Source organism: Sceloporus undulatus, chromosome 4 (genome assembly GCF_019175285.1).
Source record: "Sceloporus undulatus isolate JIND9_A2432 ecotype Alabama chromosome 4, SceUnd_v1.1, whole genome shotgun sequence".
NCBI lineage: Eukaryota > Metazoa > Chordata > Lepidosauria > Squamata > Phrynosomatidae > Sceloporus > Sceloporus undulatus.
In genome coordinates, this window is record NC_056525.1 from 207,159,652 (window position 1) to 207,177,954 (window position 18,303).

Genomic DNA, 18,303 nt, shown 5'->3' on the forward strand with positions numbered 1-18,303 from the left:
CACTGCATTTCAATGTCAAGGTTTATTTAAACCCTTCAAATTAAAGATGCTAAAAGTCCATTCTTGACTACAAATTGTGTTGGCTCTGAACAATGGAACAGTTGTTATTGTTGTGTTCTTAAGGTGGCCCAATCATAGGGCTTTTTGTTGTTGCAAGATTGGTTCAGAGAAAGTTTCCCCTTTGCATTCCTCTAAGGCTGAGAGTGTGTGACTTGCCCAAGATCACCCAGTGCATTTCCATGGCCAAGCGGGGATTCGAACCCTCATCTCCATAGTTGTAGCCCAATGCTTAAACCTCTACATCATACTGGTTCTTTTTGTTATTCATACCAGTTCTGAAAACCACTTTTTGATGACAGAATCAGAGCAGGAAAGAGACTGTATATAGTCCAAGCTCCTTTGAATGCTCAGTCATGTAACTCAGTCATGTAACTCACTGTGTGGCCCTTCAGTAGCTGCACCTTACAGTAGCCCTAGGAGTCCAGCCAGTCATGAAGACTACCGGGAGTTACAGTCCAACAACATCCAGAGGACTATATGATTTCCACTTCTAACTTCACCCAAAGAAGGATAGTGCACCCCACTCCTGATGTGGTGCCAAATAATGGTTTTACGAACTATTTTACTCTCTTCTGCCTGTTTCATGTTACACAAAAAAATCCTTTGAAAGAATGAGCCATGTTTGCCGACACTGACCATTTTGTGATATACACCAGCTGCTAACACTATATGTGGTGAAATAATAGCCACAAATGTGGAGAAGGAATCTCCTTTTGTATTATTCAAAGAACATGTACAGCTTCTACACTTTCCTTTTTTTAAGCACAATATCTACACAGCTGTTAGTCATTTGTTTCATGAGATCCAGACATCTTTATTCAAGGTAGCATTTATATTCCAGGGAAACTGCTTTTTCCCAGCACTGCCAACGACATTGAGAAAATGTTGTTGTTTTCTAGCACATCTATTTCCATTCTGCCTGGTGTGAGAAATGTAACTGTGTAAAATTCATGGGCATCTGTTGTTGGTGCCCATGACATCAAAGGTGTCAATAGGGTGACATCCAAACAGAATCCACTTGGGCAGCAGAACTTTTTCTTTCTGACCTTCCTTCTGTAATTCCCTGAACCTAACTCGATGTTTTCTCTGGATGACTTCCCAACTCACAACAGTAATTTGGGAGTGGAGAAATTTCAGGGGAGACAGAAATCTGTTTTCATTGGTGGATGCTGTTCTGTGGGAGGACAGAAATCCTTGGATACCATCCATTTTTGTGTATTACATTTTACTAACTTTATTAGTTGATTAGAAACAGAAAGATAAAGTCATTGTTGCTTTTGCCAATATCAGCACCCTTACAACAATCCCAGAGTGGGTAGACTAAAATATAATAAACTAAACAAGTACTTATTCACTACTGTGACAGCACTGTTTGAAATATATCTACGATGCAAATGGCCTTGAAAAGGCTAAGGTCCCTGAGAACAGTGCTAATTACAATCAATGGAGCTTAGTGCACAGCAAAATAAAGTGACTTTGAAAAATAGCCACCGAAGCAGATTCAGGGACCAGTATTGGAGCCGGTCTGTACCCAGATGGCGGTTTTGGGGGCAAAAGCCATGTGGTAACACCAGAGAGCAGCCCAAATTTGGCTTCAATTCGGGAGCAGTAAGTCACTTTTGTTGTGTGCTAAGCTCCCATGTCATGCTTACTTCTCCACTCCCCTGCGCGCACACACTAGCCATTCTAAATTGATTTGATGTTCTGGAGCTCTTGTACTGCCCCAGAGCTAAGGTCAAAATGAAACCTAATTTAGATATGATATCGTACATATGAATGAAACTCAATCATGCAATTGTACACATAATCAGTATCAGGTTTAAGTCATTTACTAGTTTGTATGTGTGCTGTAATAACATGCTCACACAGTATAGTCTGTGGACTTCTAGTGAACCAACGCCCTATTCCCAGGAGTTTTGTATTCAATTTTGTATTCAACACCAATTCAATGTAACACCAACATTCCTTTTAATTTATGTTGTAGATCTGGAGTGTACTGCACACAATCATATTTATCAGGAAAAAAGCTGATAACCTGGATTGGATAATTTCTTACTGGGCTGGGGTGCAGTCTGGTAAGTATACTTGAAGCTGTTCCTTTATTTTATTCAGGGATTAGGAACCAAATTTCCTAATCATCATTTCTCATATAGTAAAATTTTCTATTATCTGAAGAACCCCTATCAGTAGTATAACTTAAAATAGCAAATGGCATTTTGAAAATACAAAAATCAAGCCAATCGTTCCAAACACTTAAAAGCTTTACTGTTATCTTTGACATTTCTTTGCTATTTCTAAAAAAAAATCACACTACTGCAAATATTATAAGCACAGCATACCGTGCTTTATCATATCATAATGGTCCATCATGTTATTGATATCTACAAGACTCCATTCATTTCATAACAGGATAATTTTGTCATATACATATCATATTATTTATTCAACTGCTTATAGATTAAATGTCTGATGTATCATGTTCGAGGCAATTTCATGTCATCCTTTTGCAACTTTTTTTTTTTTTTTTAACTACACAAGACACTCACTACATAAGTTTCTTTTTGGAATTCTGCTGCAGTAACATTTTCATAATTTTGTCTCATTCCTTACTTCTCTCTGCTATGTTTTTTAAAATTAATGACAGGCCCCCAAGTCAACTGGCAATAAGTGATCATGAACAGGAAACTCTTAACAAGAACTATTAAAAGGCAGTGGTGACTTATGAAGGTTTTTGGGGACAGGCAGAATGTGTCCACTCTTAAACCCTGTAAGAAGAGCCGGTATGTTATTCATTTACCAGTAAACTATTATATGGAGTAGGAACAGCTTTATCACTATTCTGAATCCAGGAGAATTTCAAGAGAGCTATAGTAAGAGATTGCTGGGCGGTCTGTTAGTTGTCAAAAGGATGGTGAAATAGGCCTTGTCTGCATGAGCAAAAAACCCTGTTCTTACCCTGGTGCCAGTGTTGCCTCACTGCATAACACATGGCAACATCGGAAAAATAAAGTAGGCCTTCTTTGTTAATTGACTTTGCCCCAGAGTCAGCAAACTCACAGGAAGTCCTTGTGTTTCCCTGAAACCCCAAGGTTAGTGCAGGGATTTTAGATGTGTGAACTGCTGGACTGGACCCAAATTAGGCCCAACCGCTGTTCACATGGCAGGCAGTACACTCCTGCTTCCCTGTGCTGAGCAGCACAGGGAAAGAAGATAGCATATTCCCAGAGCCTCATTTCCATACCTCCTAGAACTAAATGGACAGGTAACCCAGCACATCACTGTTTCTCCTCAGATTAGGCTGGACCACGTTGTTACCTAAACTGTTTTTTCCTGAACTTTTGGCTATAGATGATGTCCCACATGGCCTTAGATGGAATCTGGGCTACTGTCAGCCATAATCCACAAGGCTAGGGAACATGTACACACCACACCCAAGGTGAGGTCAGCTTCAGCAAACAATGCCTTCCAGACAGTCTGGGAGTCACTAATGAGACTATCTTTCTAGCCAAATAACTAGGAAAATGTGCAATGTTTGCCCACCTTGATCAGCTTACCCTTTTCCTCAGACTGTTGTCAGACCAGATCAAGCCCCCCAACACAACCAGAAACCTCTGATGAGGTGTCACCCAAACAACTGCACACCCTTTGCCAACGGTTTAGTTTCTGCCTTTAAAAATGCTTAGATTCCCTCACTCACTGGGCTAGTCCAGATTGCAAGGGGAAGCTCTGTCCCTCTGCACTCTGATCTAGCTCCTGGCCCAGTCACCCACTCTGTGACTGAATTCCATCTCCATCTCAACTAACTGGACTCTGGAAAAGCCTTACTTTAGTATGTAACTACCTACCCCGCAGGGCTGTTGTAGCCAGCCCATCTTGCAATGTTGAGCTAATAATAAATTCCCCTAATCAGCCCCTTGGCTACAACGTGACCAATGAGAAGAGAGGGTAAAGGGACCCCAGGCAGCCTGTCCACAGAGCTCCTGCAGTTACAAAAACAGTGGCCACAGCTCTGGGGAAAGGGATGGGCCAGCCATGCCAGTGTGGTGTTGGCCCATTTGACCCATATGAACAATGATGTGCCACTGCACTGGGTGCAGCCTGATGTGTGCAGCCACCATTGTGGTCAATCTAGTTCGAGAACACAATGCTCCTGACTGGCCCCAGACCTATGGCCAGTGCTTACAAGACCATAGTTAAGTTCAGAGAAATGGGAACTCCTTATATACTAGATAATATAAGAAATTCTGGACTATGTGTAAGGAATATATACTGCAGGTCTTTCTATGTCAGTGGGAAACCTTGGGGAAACTTTTTTAATGCAGGAGGAGGAGATGTAGCAAGGATTACATTGTCTAAGATGTCTTGTATAGATAGTCAAAAGTTTAATGAAAGCTTTGCTCTAAAAACAACAACACTAGATCACAAATCACTTATTTAGGAACATGCTGCAATCATAAACTCAGAAAGGACTATGCCACAATGAAAACAGCAGGACTAACTTCTGAGTAAGCATACATAAAATTGCACAGATTAGTTTAAAGCAACATATAATCTGTAACTGTTTCTTTTATCATGCTACAAGTAACAGAAACTTTTTGACCACTATTGTCAGAAAGCTCTTCTAGTCAATACTACTTCATTCTTCAGTTTATAGGTTTCTTCAGCATAAACACACAATGAGCTGATATTTAGTATCATGGTACAGTACTTACTCTCCCATATCTGTTAGCATAGGATCCTGTAAGCAGGGAGTGGAAAATGATGATTGTCTCATCCAAATCCCAAATAAAAACTCTCTGTAAAAAGAAAACCAAATCAATCAAATCTATCGAAGTGGTAAGTTAAAAAAAATTGATCAATAGATATACATGTGAGGATATCATTTTAAAGACTGAACTATACTAAAGCAATCTTTTTTTTACTATTTTGGTGGAGATCAAGCAGAACAATGCAGAACAAAGTCACTAGCACAGCATCACAAAATTAACAGCTGTTAAGGTCTACTCAGGAGTAAATCCGATTGCATTTAGTGGAATTTCCTCAGAGGTACATCTAGAAGTGCAGACTGATCATTTCATTGATACTACAGATTCCAACACACAGACATTCATATACATTATACAGTGGCATGTGGGAATCTTGTGTGGAAATGCAAAAATCGGGACACAGAAAATAATAGTATATTTTAAAAGGATCTTTTCTCTCTCAATGGTGAATTTCCACCTAGCAGAGAGGGGCAATGCTTCATAATTAAGGAAGGGTGCCATAACTCCTTGGGTTCCTTTTCTTGGTAGGAACAGTAAACATGGTGGATATTAGGGCCCTAGATAAGTTATTAGGATACACTGGATGAGAAGCAGCATATTCTAATTACCCCTTAACAAAGATATCTTCCCCCATAGGTCCAAGATTAGTGCATGTACAATGGCACAGGTTGTCAGGAATATTTCCTGGTGGCATGTATACATGCTATTCTCATCCTGATATCATGGCCCTGGAGGTGGATATTAGTTTGATCCTCTGGTATTTTTGAGCAAACAACAAGCATACTTTGCTATTAGCAGATCACTCCCAGCCTTCACCACTTCAACACACTCCCTTTTGTGGTTAAAATACTGATAGATAATTACTCAGTTGTTAATAAGTGTGTTCATCTTGCCAGAGCTTAATATCAAACATAGTTTGAAACTTTTCTCTCCATCTCAGCATATAAAAGGTAAAGGTAAAGGTAGTCCCTTGACATGAATGTCTAGTTGTAATCGACTGTAAGGGGCAGTGCTCATCTCCATTTCTAAGCTGAAGAGCCAGCATTGTATGAGGACTGCTGTGGTGGTCATGTGGCCAGCATGACTGCACCGAACACTGTTATCTTCCCCACTGAGAAGTGGGACCTATCTATCTACTTGCATTTGCATGCTTTCAAACTGCTAGGTTGACAGAAGCTGGGACTAGTGACAAGATCTCACCCCATCATGCAGCACTTGGGCTGCAACCTTCCAATCTTCTGATCATCAGAACTGGCATCTTAACCACTAAGCCACCACATCCCTTTACTGCATAGAAGAATGTGAACAAATCTAATTGACAGTGAGAAGAGGAACCAGTGATGTTGAATAAGGGTTTTTATTTGGATGGGGTTTTCTCTAAGAAGAACATTTAGAGAAATTCCCTTCCAAGAGAAAGAAGTAGAACTATCGCATGAATGCCCTGGGGAAAAAAGCAACAGATGACAGCAATGGCTTCTTAATGAAGGGGGAAACCAGCAAGAGTTAAATGATTTTGTAGGATAAATTCCCCATGATGAAGGACAAAGCTTAAGGGTAAACAGGAGTGGTCCAAGTTGCACTTGACTTTATTATTTTTCTTTCTTTTTCTGAGGGCTTTCATGCATTAGAGCAGGCATTCCCATCCTTTTTGACTCACAGAGCCCTTACTTCTATGGCGGAGCCCCTAAGAAACCTACCCTATGAATTACAAGTTAATGGTGTTTAAGAGTATATATAAGAATATATTCTTATTTTTTAATTTCATTCAATTTTTATTTCTTCATTTTCCTGGAGTGGCCTGGAGCATCTGGGAAGTTCACGTGGAGCCCTAAGGGCTCCTTGGAGCACAGGCTGGGAACCCCTGCATTAGATTATACTTTTAGGCTATTGTGCAGCCTTTGAAATGCCAGCTTTGTCTAATGTTTCTGTTGAGGGTGGGAGAACAAATAAATAAAAATAGCTGTTTCATATACCTTACCTCTAGGTCAGAGTCAGGTGGTGGTGAAGGATTATTATTCCTTCTGCCTCTGCCACGTGATTTGCCATCTGAGCTGCGACGTAACCTGTCTGCATCTGAATCTTTAATGGGTGTCGTTGGGCTGTGGATTGTACTATACTCTGCTGCAAGGGAAAAATTTGTTCATGCTTTAGTTTAGTAACAATTTAACCTATGCAGATATCTAACACAAGTTCAGAAAGCTAACAATCATATACAATCTTCCACCATTTCAGGTTGTTTTTGTTTTGTTTTTGTTCCTATGCCAAACATAAGGAGAAGCAAACTGAGACTAAGAGAATAGGTATATCAAAAACTGTTAGAAACAAATAATTACTACTCATAAATATTTTTATAAGAAAATTCTATAAAAAAATATACTGACAAAAATGCATTACGTCCTTTTTTAAAAAAAACATGCTTAACCTCTTGTTTTTATTTTTGGAAAAAATGTATAATAATAATTTTAAAAATAGCTTTCTTTTACAAATATCCCAATAGGTGATCTGATAAGACCTTTACTCAACTGTAACACATAGTATTATCATTCAAAGTAATTCTTTCTGCATACTGTTCTTTCCTATTAAGAGTGAACACTCATCATAGTCAACCTGTAAAAACTGTTCAGTTCTCATGATCACCTACAAACAATATTGTTAACATTACACAGAGAATGTACTTGTTAACTGGTGACTTGCAAGCAGAAGGGCCCCATGGGTCTTTCTACTGTAAGGGAACCTCTTACTATCTGGTATGCTATTCTTCCTCTGCAAAGTAAGGATCTTTTTTTCCTCTCAGAAGACAGTATGAACATTCCTTTCAAATGTTTAAAGACCCTTAAGGATTTTTTGATTATTCAAACAGCGTATCAAAGGTCCAGTTTAATTTTCCAGATAAATCACAGGCTGCTAGCCCATCTGTTATTGCCACTACCTGAAAATTATCAACCAACAGTAACTAGTTGACACTTGGCAATTTAATAATGGAAAAATGCTGACCAATGTAGGCACAGGATTAACTATGAATTAAACTTTATTCAGACAATTTAGTACTGTATATTACATTATTATCTTTCAACTGCAACATTCTAAAATGTACCAAACTGAAAGTAAATAATGGGCCCAAACAGAAAGGCCAAAATAAAGCTGCTTCGGGTCTCTTTGCAGGTATGCTGTTTAAATGCTGCATGCGTCCTAATAGGCCAGACGCCGCACCAAAGCCATGCTCCAGTCCTAAGGACTAGAACACAGCTTTGGCACAGCTTCTTGACTCTTAAGATGTGTGTGTCATTTAAACAACATACCTCCAAAGTGACCCTGGGGCGCCCTTTCCGTGGCACCGGAAGGCTCTCCGAAACAGAGCTCTTCCAGGTTTGTGTTGCTGACGCAGCCTTTACATGGCTGTGCCAGAGACACAAATGAGAAAGGGGCCAAGCGGTCCCTTTCTCTTCATCCCCGTTGCTGTCGGGTGTCCTTGGGGCATGAAACCCCAAGGACACCCCTTTGCAGGCTGCGGGGAAGCAGCCTTTTGCCGCTTCCCCACAGCCTGGAAAGCAGCGGATTGGCAGCTGAGGCCCCAATCAGGTGGGGAAAGGGGCAGGAACAGGCCGCCCCAAAAGGGAGATCTGTAAACCGCCTCTGAATGCTGCTTTATGTCTTCAGTTTGAAAGGGCAGAAGGGAGGACCATGGTAGATGGACCATCCAGTGTAAGTCAGAATGTTCTGGATTGACTTGCCTTTATAGGATTAATCTGAAAAAGTTTGGGCATGATTTTCAGGTAGAAAATCAGGTGTGGTTAAGAATACCAGCATCCAACAGTCCAAGCAGGAGTGGACACCATCTGTCACTTGGAGAATGTAATGTCACACTGTGTGAACCATGGGCCACTGATAGTTGGTCTTTGTGAGATATCAATCAGGAAGTCAACATTTCTTTCAAATGACAGAAAAACATTTTTAAAAGGAAATTTTAAGTGGGACCAGAAAAAAAGGTATCTCAAGGAATGGGCCTGTTTAGGGTTCCAGCTTGTTAGCAAGCTGTGTTCATTTCCAAGATAATCCATTCTAGGAACTGTTATACTTTTCTGTTCACACACACATACACCACTTCCAGTTTCAGTAGTCCCAACAGAACACTAGTGTTCTATAGATTCTGAGCATTCTCAGTCTTATTTGGGCAGCTTTTAGGAGAGGAAGGGAAGGTGTTCCTCTTGCAGACCATGAAGCATGTCAGAATCTGTTCATATTTTCCTTGTGCATGGATTTAATTGCTGACTCTTACTCTGCAGTGTAATACACATATTGCTTGATAGAACATACCTCTTTTTATCATGGGGCTCTCCAGATGCTGGACTGCAACTCTTAGCATTCCTCACCACTGGGTATGCCAGGGGTTGCAGTCCAACAACAACAGAAATTTTGGAAGATCCCTACTCCACTCCTGTAGCAATAAAAGGATAGCACTGCATTCACTGTTAGATAAACACAAAGATTCAAGTTCCAATGAAGCCTTACAATGCAACCCCTCCAGATCCAAGTCCCAGAGAGGTGTTACCTGTCTTACTCTCAGGTAAATAAGGAAGAGACTGCAATCTTAATCTTGCAATTAATATGTAAAATAAAATCTAAACAAGGAGTTGAAGCTCTATAAAGGCTGTTCTACATCTTGTAATTTGCATTTTTTTAACTTTTGTTAGTGCGGCTACTTATACATTGTTTTAATAATAATAATAATAATAATAAATAAATTTTATTTGTATACCTATTTTCCATAGATCAAAGCGGTTTACAGACCATATAAAAACCATTAAAAACATCGCATAAAAATAGGTAAAATCCAGTAATACAAATTATACAAAATCTAAACACAATCATTCAACAGGTTAAGGCAGAGATACCCAACTCCCTTAGGCATTCCAGAAGGATGTGCGAAAATCATTGTTTATTATAGGAAAAGCTGCTTAAAACAACAACAACCTCATGGCTCTTCATCCTGTCCACTCCCCAGGAACCCAGTCTCTCTCAGTACTGTTTAAACAGTACCGCAAATTCAGCATTCTTTTACCCATACCTTTCAAGTACCAAAAATATGGCCTACAGAGCCAATAAAATCACCAATTACCTGCTGTAGGATCTGTAACTGCTTGACTTGTAATGCCAGATGGTGGTTCTTGAAGCTGGTATGTTGCATTGGAGGAAGGTGTTGTTGGACTTGTGTTGCTGCTTGTCATATAATGTGAAGGATATGGCGAACTGTTATAATACTGTGCATATTGACCTTGGCCAAAGCTGGGGTAAGATGGATATTCCTGTCAGAATGTATAAAAAAAACCTCTATTAAACTTTCCCACCATCACGCTGCTGAGTTTTAGTACATATTTCTAAATATTTGTGTAAAAATCTCTACCATAAAGTTTAATGCCAGAAGAGCTGTCACAGAACTGAAAATTAATGTGAAAAAATCTGATCATACTGGCATATTTTTTTTAAAAAAAAAAATACAACATGATTTCAAATAGTTTACATTTTTCTGTTGTCTGTGTCTTGCTCTAGCCTATCGTAATACAGGATGGGCTATCGATATTTCAATGAAGAACATTAAATTAATAAACAATAAAATGTGGCCTGTAAAAGCAAATTTCCATGTAGTTCCCAAGATTCTAAGTTATCTCAAAATTTATGTTTTGTCATGTCTTTTTCAAAAGCTTATTTGGTACTCTGTCATTTAATTACACACACACACACACACACACACACATCTGCATTTACCTGCTGCGAGCTATTAAATCCGGTTGAATTTGTAAGTGAATTATTTCCAGCATATATTCCAGATGATGTTGTAAAACTGCTTCCTGAAACAAACAGAGTGCATATATGAACAGCCAGTATAATGTCTTTGAAAAGACTATCACAGTGCATCAACAGTAACATGATATTTTTTTCAAAAATATTTTCCATATGTTGATACAGTAATTAATCTACTTTTGTCATCAGTACTGGAACAAATTATACTATGAAGTGATAAATCATTGTTTTCGTAGCTCTACATTATAATATACGAAGGTTAAAAAGTTAGTTGAATGGAATACATTAAACATAAAATACAAATTCAGAATCACCTGGCTTTCTTTTATTATTTTAGGCATCATAAGAATCAAACGACTTGATCAGCTGAGTTACATGGCACAAAGCCTGCTGGACTGTTCCATTTCAAATGCCGGGTAGGATACTCACGTTTTAAAATTCTTGCAAAGACTTTCTGCATCACAGAAAACTAGCATAAATATTTTCTATGTACAGAGAAAGTTTTTGTCTCGGAGAACACTGAAAGATATGCTCTTCCCCTGAAGTACTGAATAGAAATTCAAAGCAATCATTTCATGCAGTACTATTTGTAACTGCATGGTTTGGCTGTAATACACCTCTCAGATAAATGTAAGTAGAATGAGATCCCACAAATATTTACTTGCACATTTTTAGTTAGATGCACTTATGCATAAATGTAATTACAATAGACTGGATAGATTTAGTCCTATATAGAGCTCAGCAAATAAAATTAGTTAAATCTTATTACTTTCAGTGTGGCTACTCTGTCTTTTTCCTTTTTTCACTTGATCTTGGGAGAAACAGAAAACCTCAGAATATATATCAATCAGCAAACCTTACATTTTATATCTGTTAAAATGTAACATTTTAGAACTGTGGTTACCCGTATATTTTTCTCTATGGTATAGAAAGAACAATGTTCTGCCAAAGTGCTGTGACACTTCTTTGCTTCTCCAATAATGACAGAAATAATTAGTTCATTAAAACGGTTTTTGAGTGTACAGCCTTGGGCAGCACTTTCCTCTTTTCTTGAGAACTTATTATTGCCCTGACACCAAGAGCATTATTACATGACATTTCAAGTAGAAAGGCCATTGCCTAAATGTGCCTGGGCACTGCAATCCTCTCTCAACCTTAGCTACCCAAAATAGACAGATGGACCCACTGTTTTTAATGCTATCAACAAAGCTGTACTTTTTAAAGGGCAATAACCTCCTTCTGGCTCAAAAGCAAATTCAGACATATGGACACTTAAGAGCCAAAATGTGTGAAGGAGGGGTGAGAGAAAGGGACCTTCAAAAAAAAATGTACCAGTTTGCAGGATGGTAAAAATGCACTGAACTGACCAAATGTCCTTAATCTGACATCATAATTTCTCATTACTATATGAAACACCCAGTCCAACAACAGAGATATCAAGAGAATGAAAGAAGCAGAAGGAGAAAAATAACAATCCAACATTCACAGGAAAGTAAATAACTTTTGTTTCCTTTCTCTGAAAATTGGAAACTATAAAAAATTCCTACCAATAAAAATAATTTTCTTAAACATATAAAAGCCACTAACACAAAAGGATGGCAGAAGAAGGGGGGAAAAAATCTTCACCCTCAAAAGCCTTGCCTTGACTGCAGATAGTATGCAGTGATACAATTTATAAACATGGTGTGGTATTTGTTACTTGCTGACTGGACCCATGTGCGTAACCAGAACACGTGGCTAATGTGGATATTTTTATTTCCTCATATGTGGGATCTTCAAGCATGATTAAATCTGTGTTGAACCACACTGGACACATTGATGAACTGCAAATAGTCTCAGAGAAACTAGTATATATGTGGGAAAGAAGATAGGAAAACTCTGAAACTGTGTCAGACAGGGAAGGTAGTTCTGTGATTCTGTCTATAAATAACAGGTATTGTGTGTGTGTGTGCGTGCACGCACACACACACACACATGCGCGCATGCACACACACACACACACACACAGAAGAGCTATCATCTGTCTGTCTGTCTGTCTATCTATCTATCTATCTATCTATCTATCTATCTATCTAATCTCTCACTCTCTCTTTGTTGTTGTGTGCCTTCAAGTCATTTCTGACTTATGGCAAACCTAAGGCAAACCTATCATGGGGTTTTCTTGACACTTTGTTCAGAGGAGGTTTGCCATTGCTCTCCTATGAAGCTGAAAGCATGTGACTTACCCAAGGTAACCCAGTGAGTTTAATGGACGAACTTCTATCTGAAATGTCTAGATGGAAGGAGCAATTTTGCTATGCTTTTGGCCCCTATGAACTGTTCTACATTGGGGGGGGGGGGGACACACACACAGACACACACATACACACACAAACACGTTGAGTATCCGTTATCTGAAATTCTGAAATCTGAATTACTCCAGAATCCAAAGCTTTTTGAGCAACAACACAAGTAGCACAGTATGCACCTGTACTTCATTTGTGAGGCTGGAAAGAGAGTTGGCTGAAAAGAGATGCAAGGATCTATGAAATGGCAGGCATCCATATCTCCCACCCTTTTGCAGATCATCACTCTCTCTCCAGATTCATTACATCTCATTATGCATATGTAAATGCAGGTATTCCAAAATAATAATACAAAAAAAAAAAAATCAGAAATATGGACCACTTCTGGTACCAAGAATTTTGCAGATATTGTGTGTGTGTGTGTGTGTGTGTGTGTGTGTATTCTCTCATTATATAGGACTTTTCCTTTACCTTAGTTTTATGCTTAAATTCATTTTTCAATTGTTTGTGTGTCTGTATGCATGCGGGCATGCACCTACATATGAGGAAGCAAGGTAAACAGATGATAAAAGGGAGAGGTATCATTTTTATGACATTTTAAACTATGACTTTTAAATTATGATTATGATTGATGAATTGATGAATTGTTATTTTAGAGAACTAATAGCAATGTGGGTCAATTCAATATTAGTGTTTTATTGATCGTATTTTGTATTATCGTATCATTTTTACTGATGTAATCCTGTCTCGATACTTGGGAGAGGCGGAAAATATAAACACACTTTATTATTACTATTATTAAAAGGTTTTCGATAAAATGCAAACAAACATTTAAATTTGTAATTCTAGATTGACTATCTCAGAACAGCTATATAAAATACTTGCATATATTATGAACAGAATTTGGGAAATGCTTTTATCCTTATTTTTTTAAAAGGCAAATAATTGAATGGAAAAAAATCTGAGCAAGTGGAGAAGAAAATGGAAGCTACAGGAAGGAACAAGTAGAATTGGTGGGAGGAGACATTCAGATTAAAGAGAGTTCAGGCGGACAAAGGAATGCACAAAACATGTTCTGAGTAAATGCTTACTTGTGAGCATTCTTGAAGAGAAACCTCTAATGGGTAGAATAGCTCCCTTAGGATTCTCATTACTTCTTTGGCACAGATTTTGTGAGAATAATTCAACACACTAATTGCACAACCACATTATTATTTTTAAAGATAAACTATACAATCAAAATAATCCTGATTATGCAGCTAAAATACATAAATTAGAAATGTTCCACATGTTTCCCCAGAAGGGTAGCTAGAATCATAGAGTTGGAAGAGACCACAAGGGCAACTTGGTATTTGAAGTTCTCAGAGCCAGTAAGCAGCTTTCACAGTGGCAGTAACAGCCTGTCACAAACTCCAGATGGGACTACTTATGAGAACTCATGTCATTTGACCCAGAAGTGTAGACTTATAGCACAGAAAGTCTGGTATGTGAGCCATGTCTATTTTATTCCATTTTTTTTCCTATAACAGGCAAACTCAAATAGCTCATTGGCAACAAGCTGCAAGAAATGTCATCCTCAATCTGAAAACGATGTATCTCACTATAGCATCAACCATAACATAAAAAGTGTGAACACAGGACAGATATGTGACTTGCACATTATGTGTTATTCCTTGTATTTAGTAACTGAAGCTTCTCTAAAATGTTAACATATCCTATTCTTGAATTTTATTAGCTAGCCAGAATTTGGGATTGGATCTTCAGTGGAATTTTCAAATATGTAATACTTGGTAAAAGAACTGCTGGACATTTCATTTTAAAGAAAATAAATGGATAAGAATTAGTTAATATACAAACCAATCTATGCCCCTTTAGCAAGTACATTTCTATACCGCTTATCAGTGCATTTAAGCACTTCCTAAGCAGTTTACAATAATTGCCCCCAACAAGCTGGGTACTCATTTTACTGACCTCGGAAGGATGCAAGCCTGAATTGGGCTTGAGCCCTAGCATAAAGTTATTTGCTAAAATTCTTGATAGCTAGTTTCTTCTTGAACTATGCAGTGATCTCTGAGATATTCATAACTCTGCAAATTCATAAGAACCTATGAAACATATTATTGCACTTCAGCCAGAATCCTATAAGAAACATCTCTTTCATCTTATGACCATTACTGACTCCCATGGAGAATGGGCAAGGTCTCAGAGACCATAACAAATGTGAAACAGGTTTCTAAAGTGCTACATAGACCACCCAAGACCAGCTCAGAAATGCTTCAAAAATTCTTTAAATTTGCCACATTTTAACAATGTATGTCGTGGCATGCTGCTTTCATGTCAAATGATTAACAACAACAAAACAGTAAATGCTATGTGTAATGTCATGAAATATAAAGCCTTAAAGCAAAATAATTTATTTTGAAACTTCAAAAATTAAAAATAATTTTGTAAATGGATTGAAATAAATGCCTCATGAAAGATGCTGGGACCAGAACATTATCATCATGATCATCATCGTTGTTGTTGTTGTTGTTGTTATTGAATGTTTTTAAGAAGTGCTTCAGAAATCTCCTAAGCAATTCCAATAAATGCCTTGCCATCAATGCAGACTTTTCACTTTCTTTATTATTATTATTATTATTATTATTATTATTATTATTAACCTTTATTTATAAAGCGCTGTAAGTTTACACAGCGCTGTACATCAATTTTTTTAGTCAGACGGTTCCCTGCCCTCAGGCTTACAATCTAAAAGACACGACACAAAAGGAGAAGGGAGTGGTGGTGGGGAATAGGATCAGGTCCAGCAGATCTTTTCCACCTCCGAGGCCTGGACCAAGGCAGATGGACTGGAGGAAGGGCTTGGCTTCTTGATGGATGGTTAGAAGGAGGCTTCCTGGGTCAGAGAGGGTCTCACCTCTGGGAATGCTTCTCTAAACAATATAGTCTTTAATTCAGTTTTGAAACTGGGCAGAGAAGTGATGAGGTGTGCATGTGGGGGAAGAAGGTTCCAGGAGTAAGGGGCAGCAAGCGAGAAGGGACGAATTCGGGAGGGGGCAGTGGTAGTCCTACATTGTGACAGGAGACCCTGACTACCAGAGCGGAGGGTGCGAGTAGGAATGTAAGGAGAAAGAAGGTCAGATAAGTAAGGAGTTATTTATGAATAACTTTCTTACCTTCCCTCTACTCCGTACAATACGCAGAGGGACTAATTTTGCTAATTGCTAATTTTAGAGGTATACTCAATAAGCATTGCATAGCCATTATAGTTTTGTACAAATGCACAAAAATAACTGTCTTGAGGGTTAATCAGATAAGCCAGGAGAGCACAGACAGAGCCCTTGCTTTCCTGGCCCTGGGCCCAACCTGGATTGGTCCTGTACTTGTGTGGGGATGGCTGGAGGTTTATACTCCTTTCCCCCACACCATGGAGCCATTACCACTATACACCCGTTACCTTACTCCTCCATTGTGGCTAGTGAAAAGCCCCCATCACAGCCTCTGATGTCAAAACAGGGCACCTGGCCATGCAGGGGTAGCCAGGCACCTCACTTTGATGTCAGAGGTACAACAGGGGGTCTGCCATGGAGTTTCAGAGAAATTCTATGACAAATAGCAAGTCATTTAGATCTGCATTAAGGCCCTTTCGTTCTGGGATCAGGCCAGATCCACTGGATCAATGTCTGGTCTGCCCAGATCTGGCCCAATCCTGGCCTGGGCTTTTGGCCTGCATCATACAAACAGGATGATGTGAGGCCAGGGGAAACACCAGACATTTGGAGCTGTACAGGCAGCCACTCAGCTGCAAAAACGGTCACCAAAAAGGCAGAAAACACCTTGCTATCTTTTTGGTACGAAGAAATTTTACATAGCTTTTCATTCTTGTGAGATCTTGTGAGAAAAGGAAGGATTTGCATCCTTACAAATTATATAAATGATTTCTACAAAATTAACCGTGAACAGCAGCAACATAAAAATAAGTCATAAAGAAAATGTTCAAATCCAATGTAACATTATGAGAGAAATAACAGCACACAGTTTTGTGGATATTCCCTGTCACACAAACAGTAGATCACCTGTTCTTGTCACCAGAAAACATCCTGCTAACTGCAAAAGTAAAATGCAATTTATTCCTTATCGTGCATAGTCTGGAACTACAATAGCTATTCACCAATTCAATGATATTTGTAGTAGCAGAACACCACTAGTTTTCCATAATCAGATTGCACTAAGGAAATATGGCCTTGCTTTCCACAGAATTTTATATACAACACACACACACAAAGACAATCAACCCAATCTATAAAAACTCTACAAACTATGAATTGTCAATATATAGGAGAATGGATGATCATTCTGAAAACAATTCCAGCTGGGTGCTATATATAAATTTGTTAGTTTTGCATGAGCTTATTTAAATGTTCAAATCAGATCTTACATTTTTCATCAGATGACTAGCACGGAACTGCTACAACTCACAGAACTTTATTGATACAATTTTTAAATATAGAGAAACTACACCACTGGATTAGTTTAAGTGCCACAGAAACCGAAATGTAACCACAAGGACCAGCATATATTCTGACTAATATTAAAGGTACTTCATAAACTTCAGAGTTTATGTCCAAGAGTAGTTCAAAGTTCTGGAATCTTTAAGGTTTTATTTTAGATTTCCAGTTCATTTTGCCCATGATATTAAGATCATTTGTTCATGTGCCAACTTTGCCATGTGAGACATGTGGTGACAAGATTTCAAACGTCTGTTTTACTTAGCTTTTCATAGAATCATAGACTCGTAGAGATGGAAGAGACTACAAGGGCCATCCAGTCCAAACCCCTGCCATGCAGGAAATCTCAATCAAAGCATCCCTGACAGGTGGCCATGCAGCCTCTGTTTGAAGACCTCCAAGGAAGGAGACTCCACTACACTCCGAGGGAGTTTGTTCCACTGTCGAACAGCCCTTACTGTCAGGAAGGTCTTCCTAATGTTGAGGTGGAATCTCTTTTCCTGTAGCATGCATTCATTGCTCCAGGTCCTGTTTCTGGAGCAGCAGAAAACAAGCTTGCTCCCTCCTCAATATGACATCCCTTCAAATATTTAAACAGGGCTATCATATCTCCTCTTAACCTTCTCTTCTCCAGGCTAAACATCCCCAGCTCCCTGTTGTTCCCCATAGGACATGGTTTTCAGACCCTTCACCATTTTAGTTGCCCTCCTTTGGACACGCTCCAGTTTCTCAACATCCTTTTTAAATTGTGGTGCCCAGAACTGGGCACAATATTCCAGGTGTGGCCTGACCAAAGCTGAATATAGTGGCACTATTACTTCTCTTTTATTTTATATTATTATTATTATTATTATTATTATTATTATTATTATTATTATTATTATT

The 18,303-nt window shown here is 38.7% G+C and overlaps 1 protein-coding gene across 6 annotated transcripts in view; it reads right to left on the reverse strand.

Annotated features, from left to right (window-relative positions):
- Positions 1-18,303, reverse strand: part of EYA1 (EYA transcriptional coactivator and phosphatase 1) — a 115,345-nt gene that overhangs the window by 57,837 nt on the left and 39,205 nt on the right. For all 6 annotated transcript variants that reach the window (XM_042464248.1, XM_042464249.1, XM_042464247.1 and 3 more), the window contains 4 exons: positions 10,590-10,672; positions 9,943-10,129; positions 6,805-6,947; positions 4,773-4,856 (listed from right to left, as the gene is read on the reverse strand). In XM_042464248.1, coding sequence (XP_042320182.1) covers positions 4,773-4,856; positions 6,805-6,947; positions 9,943-10,129; positions 10,590-10,672 — 497 coding nt within the window. The remainder of the gene's footprint in view (positions 1-4,772; positions 4,857-6,804; positions 6,948-9,942; positions 10,130-10,589; positions 10,673-18,303) is intronic.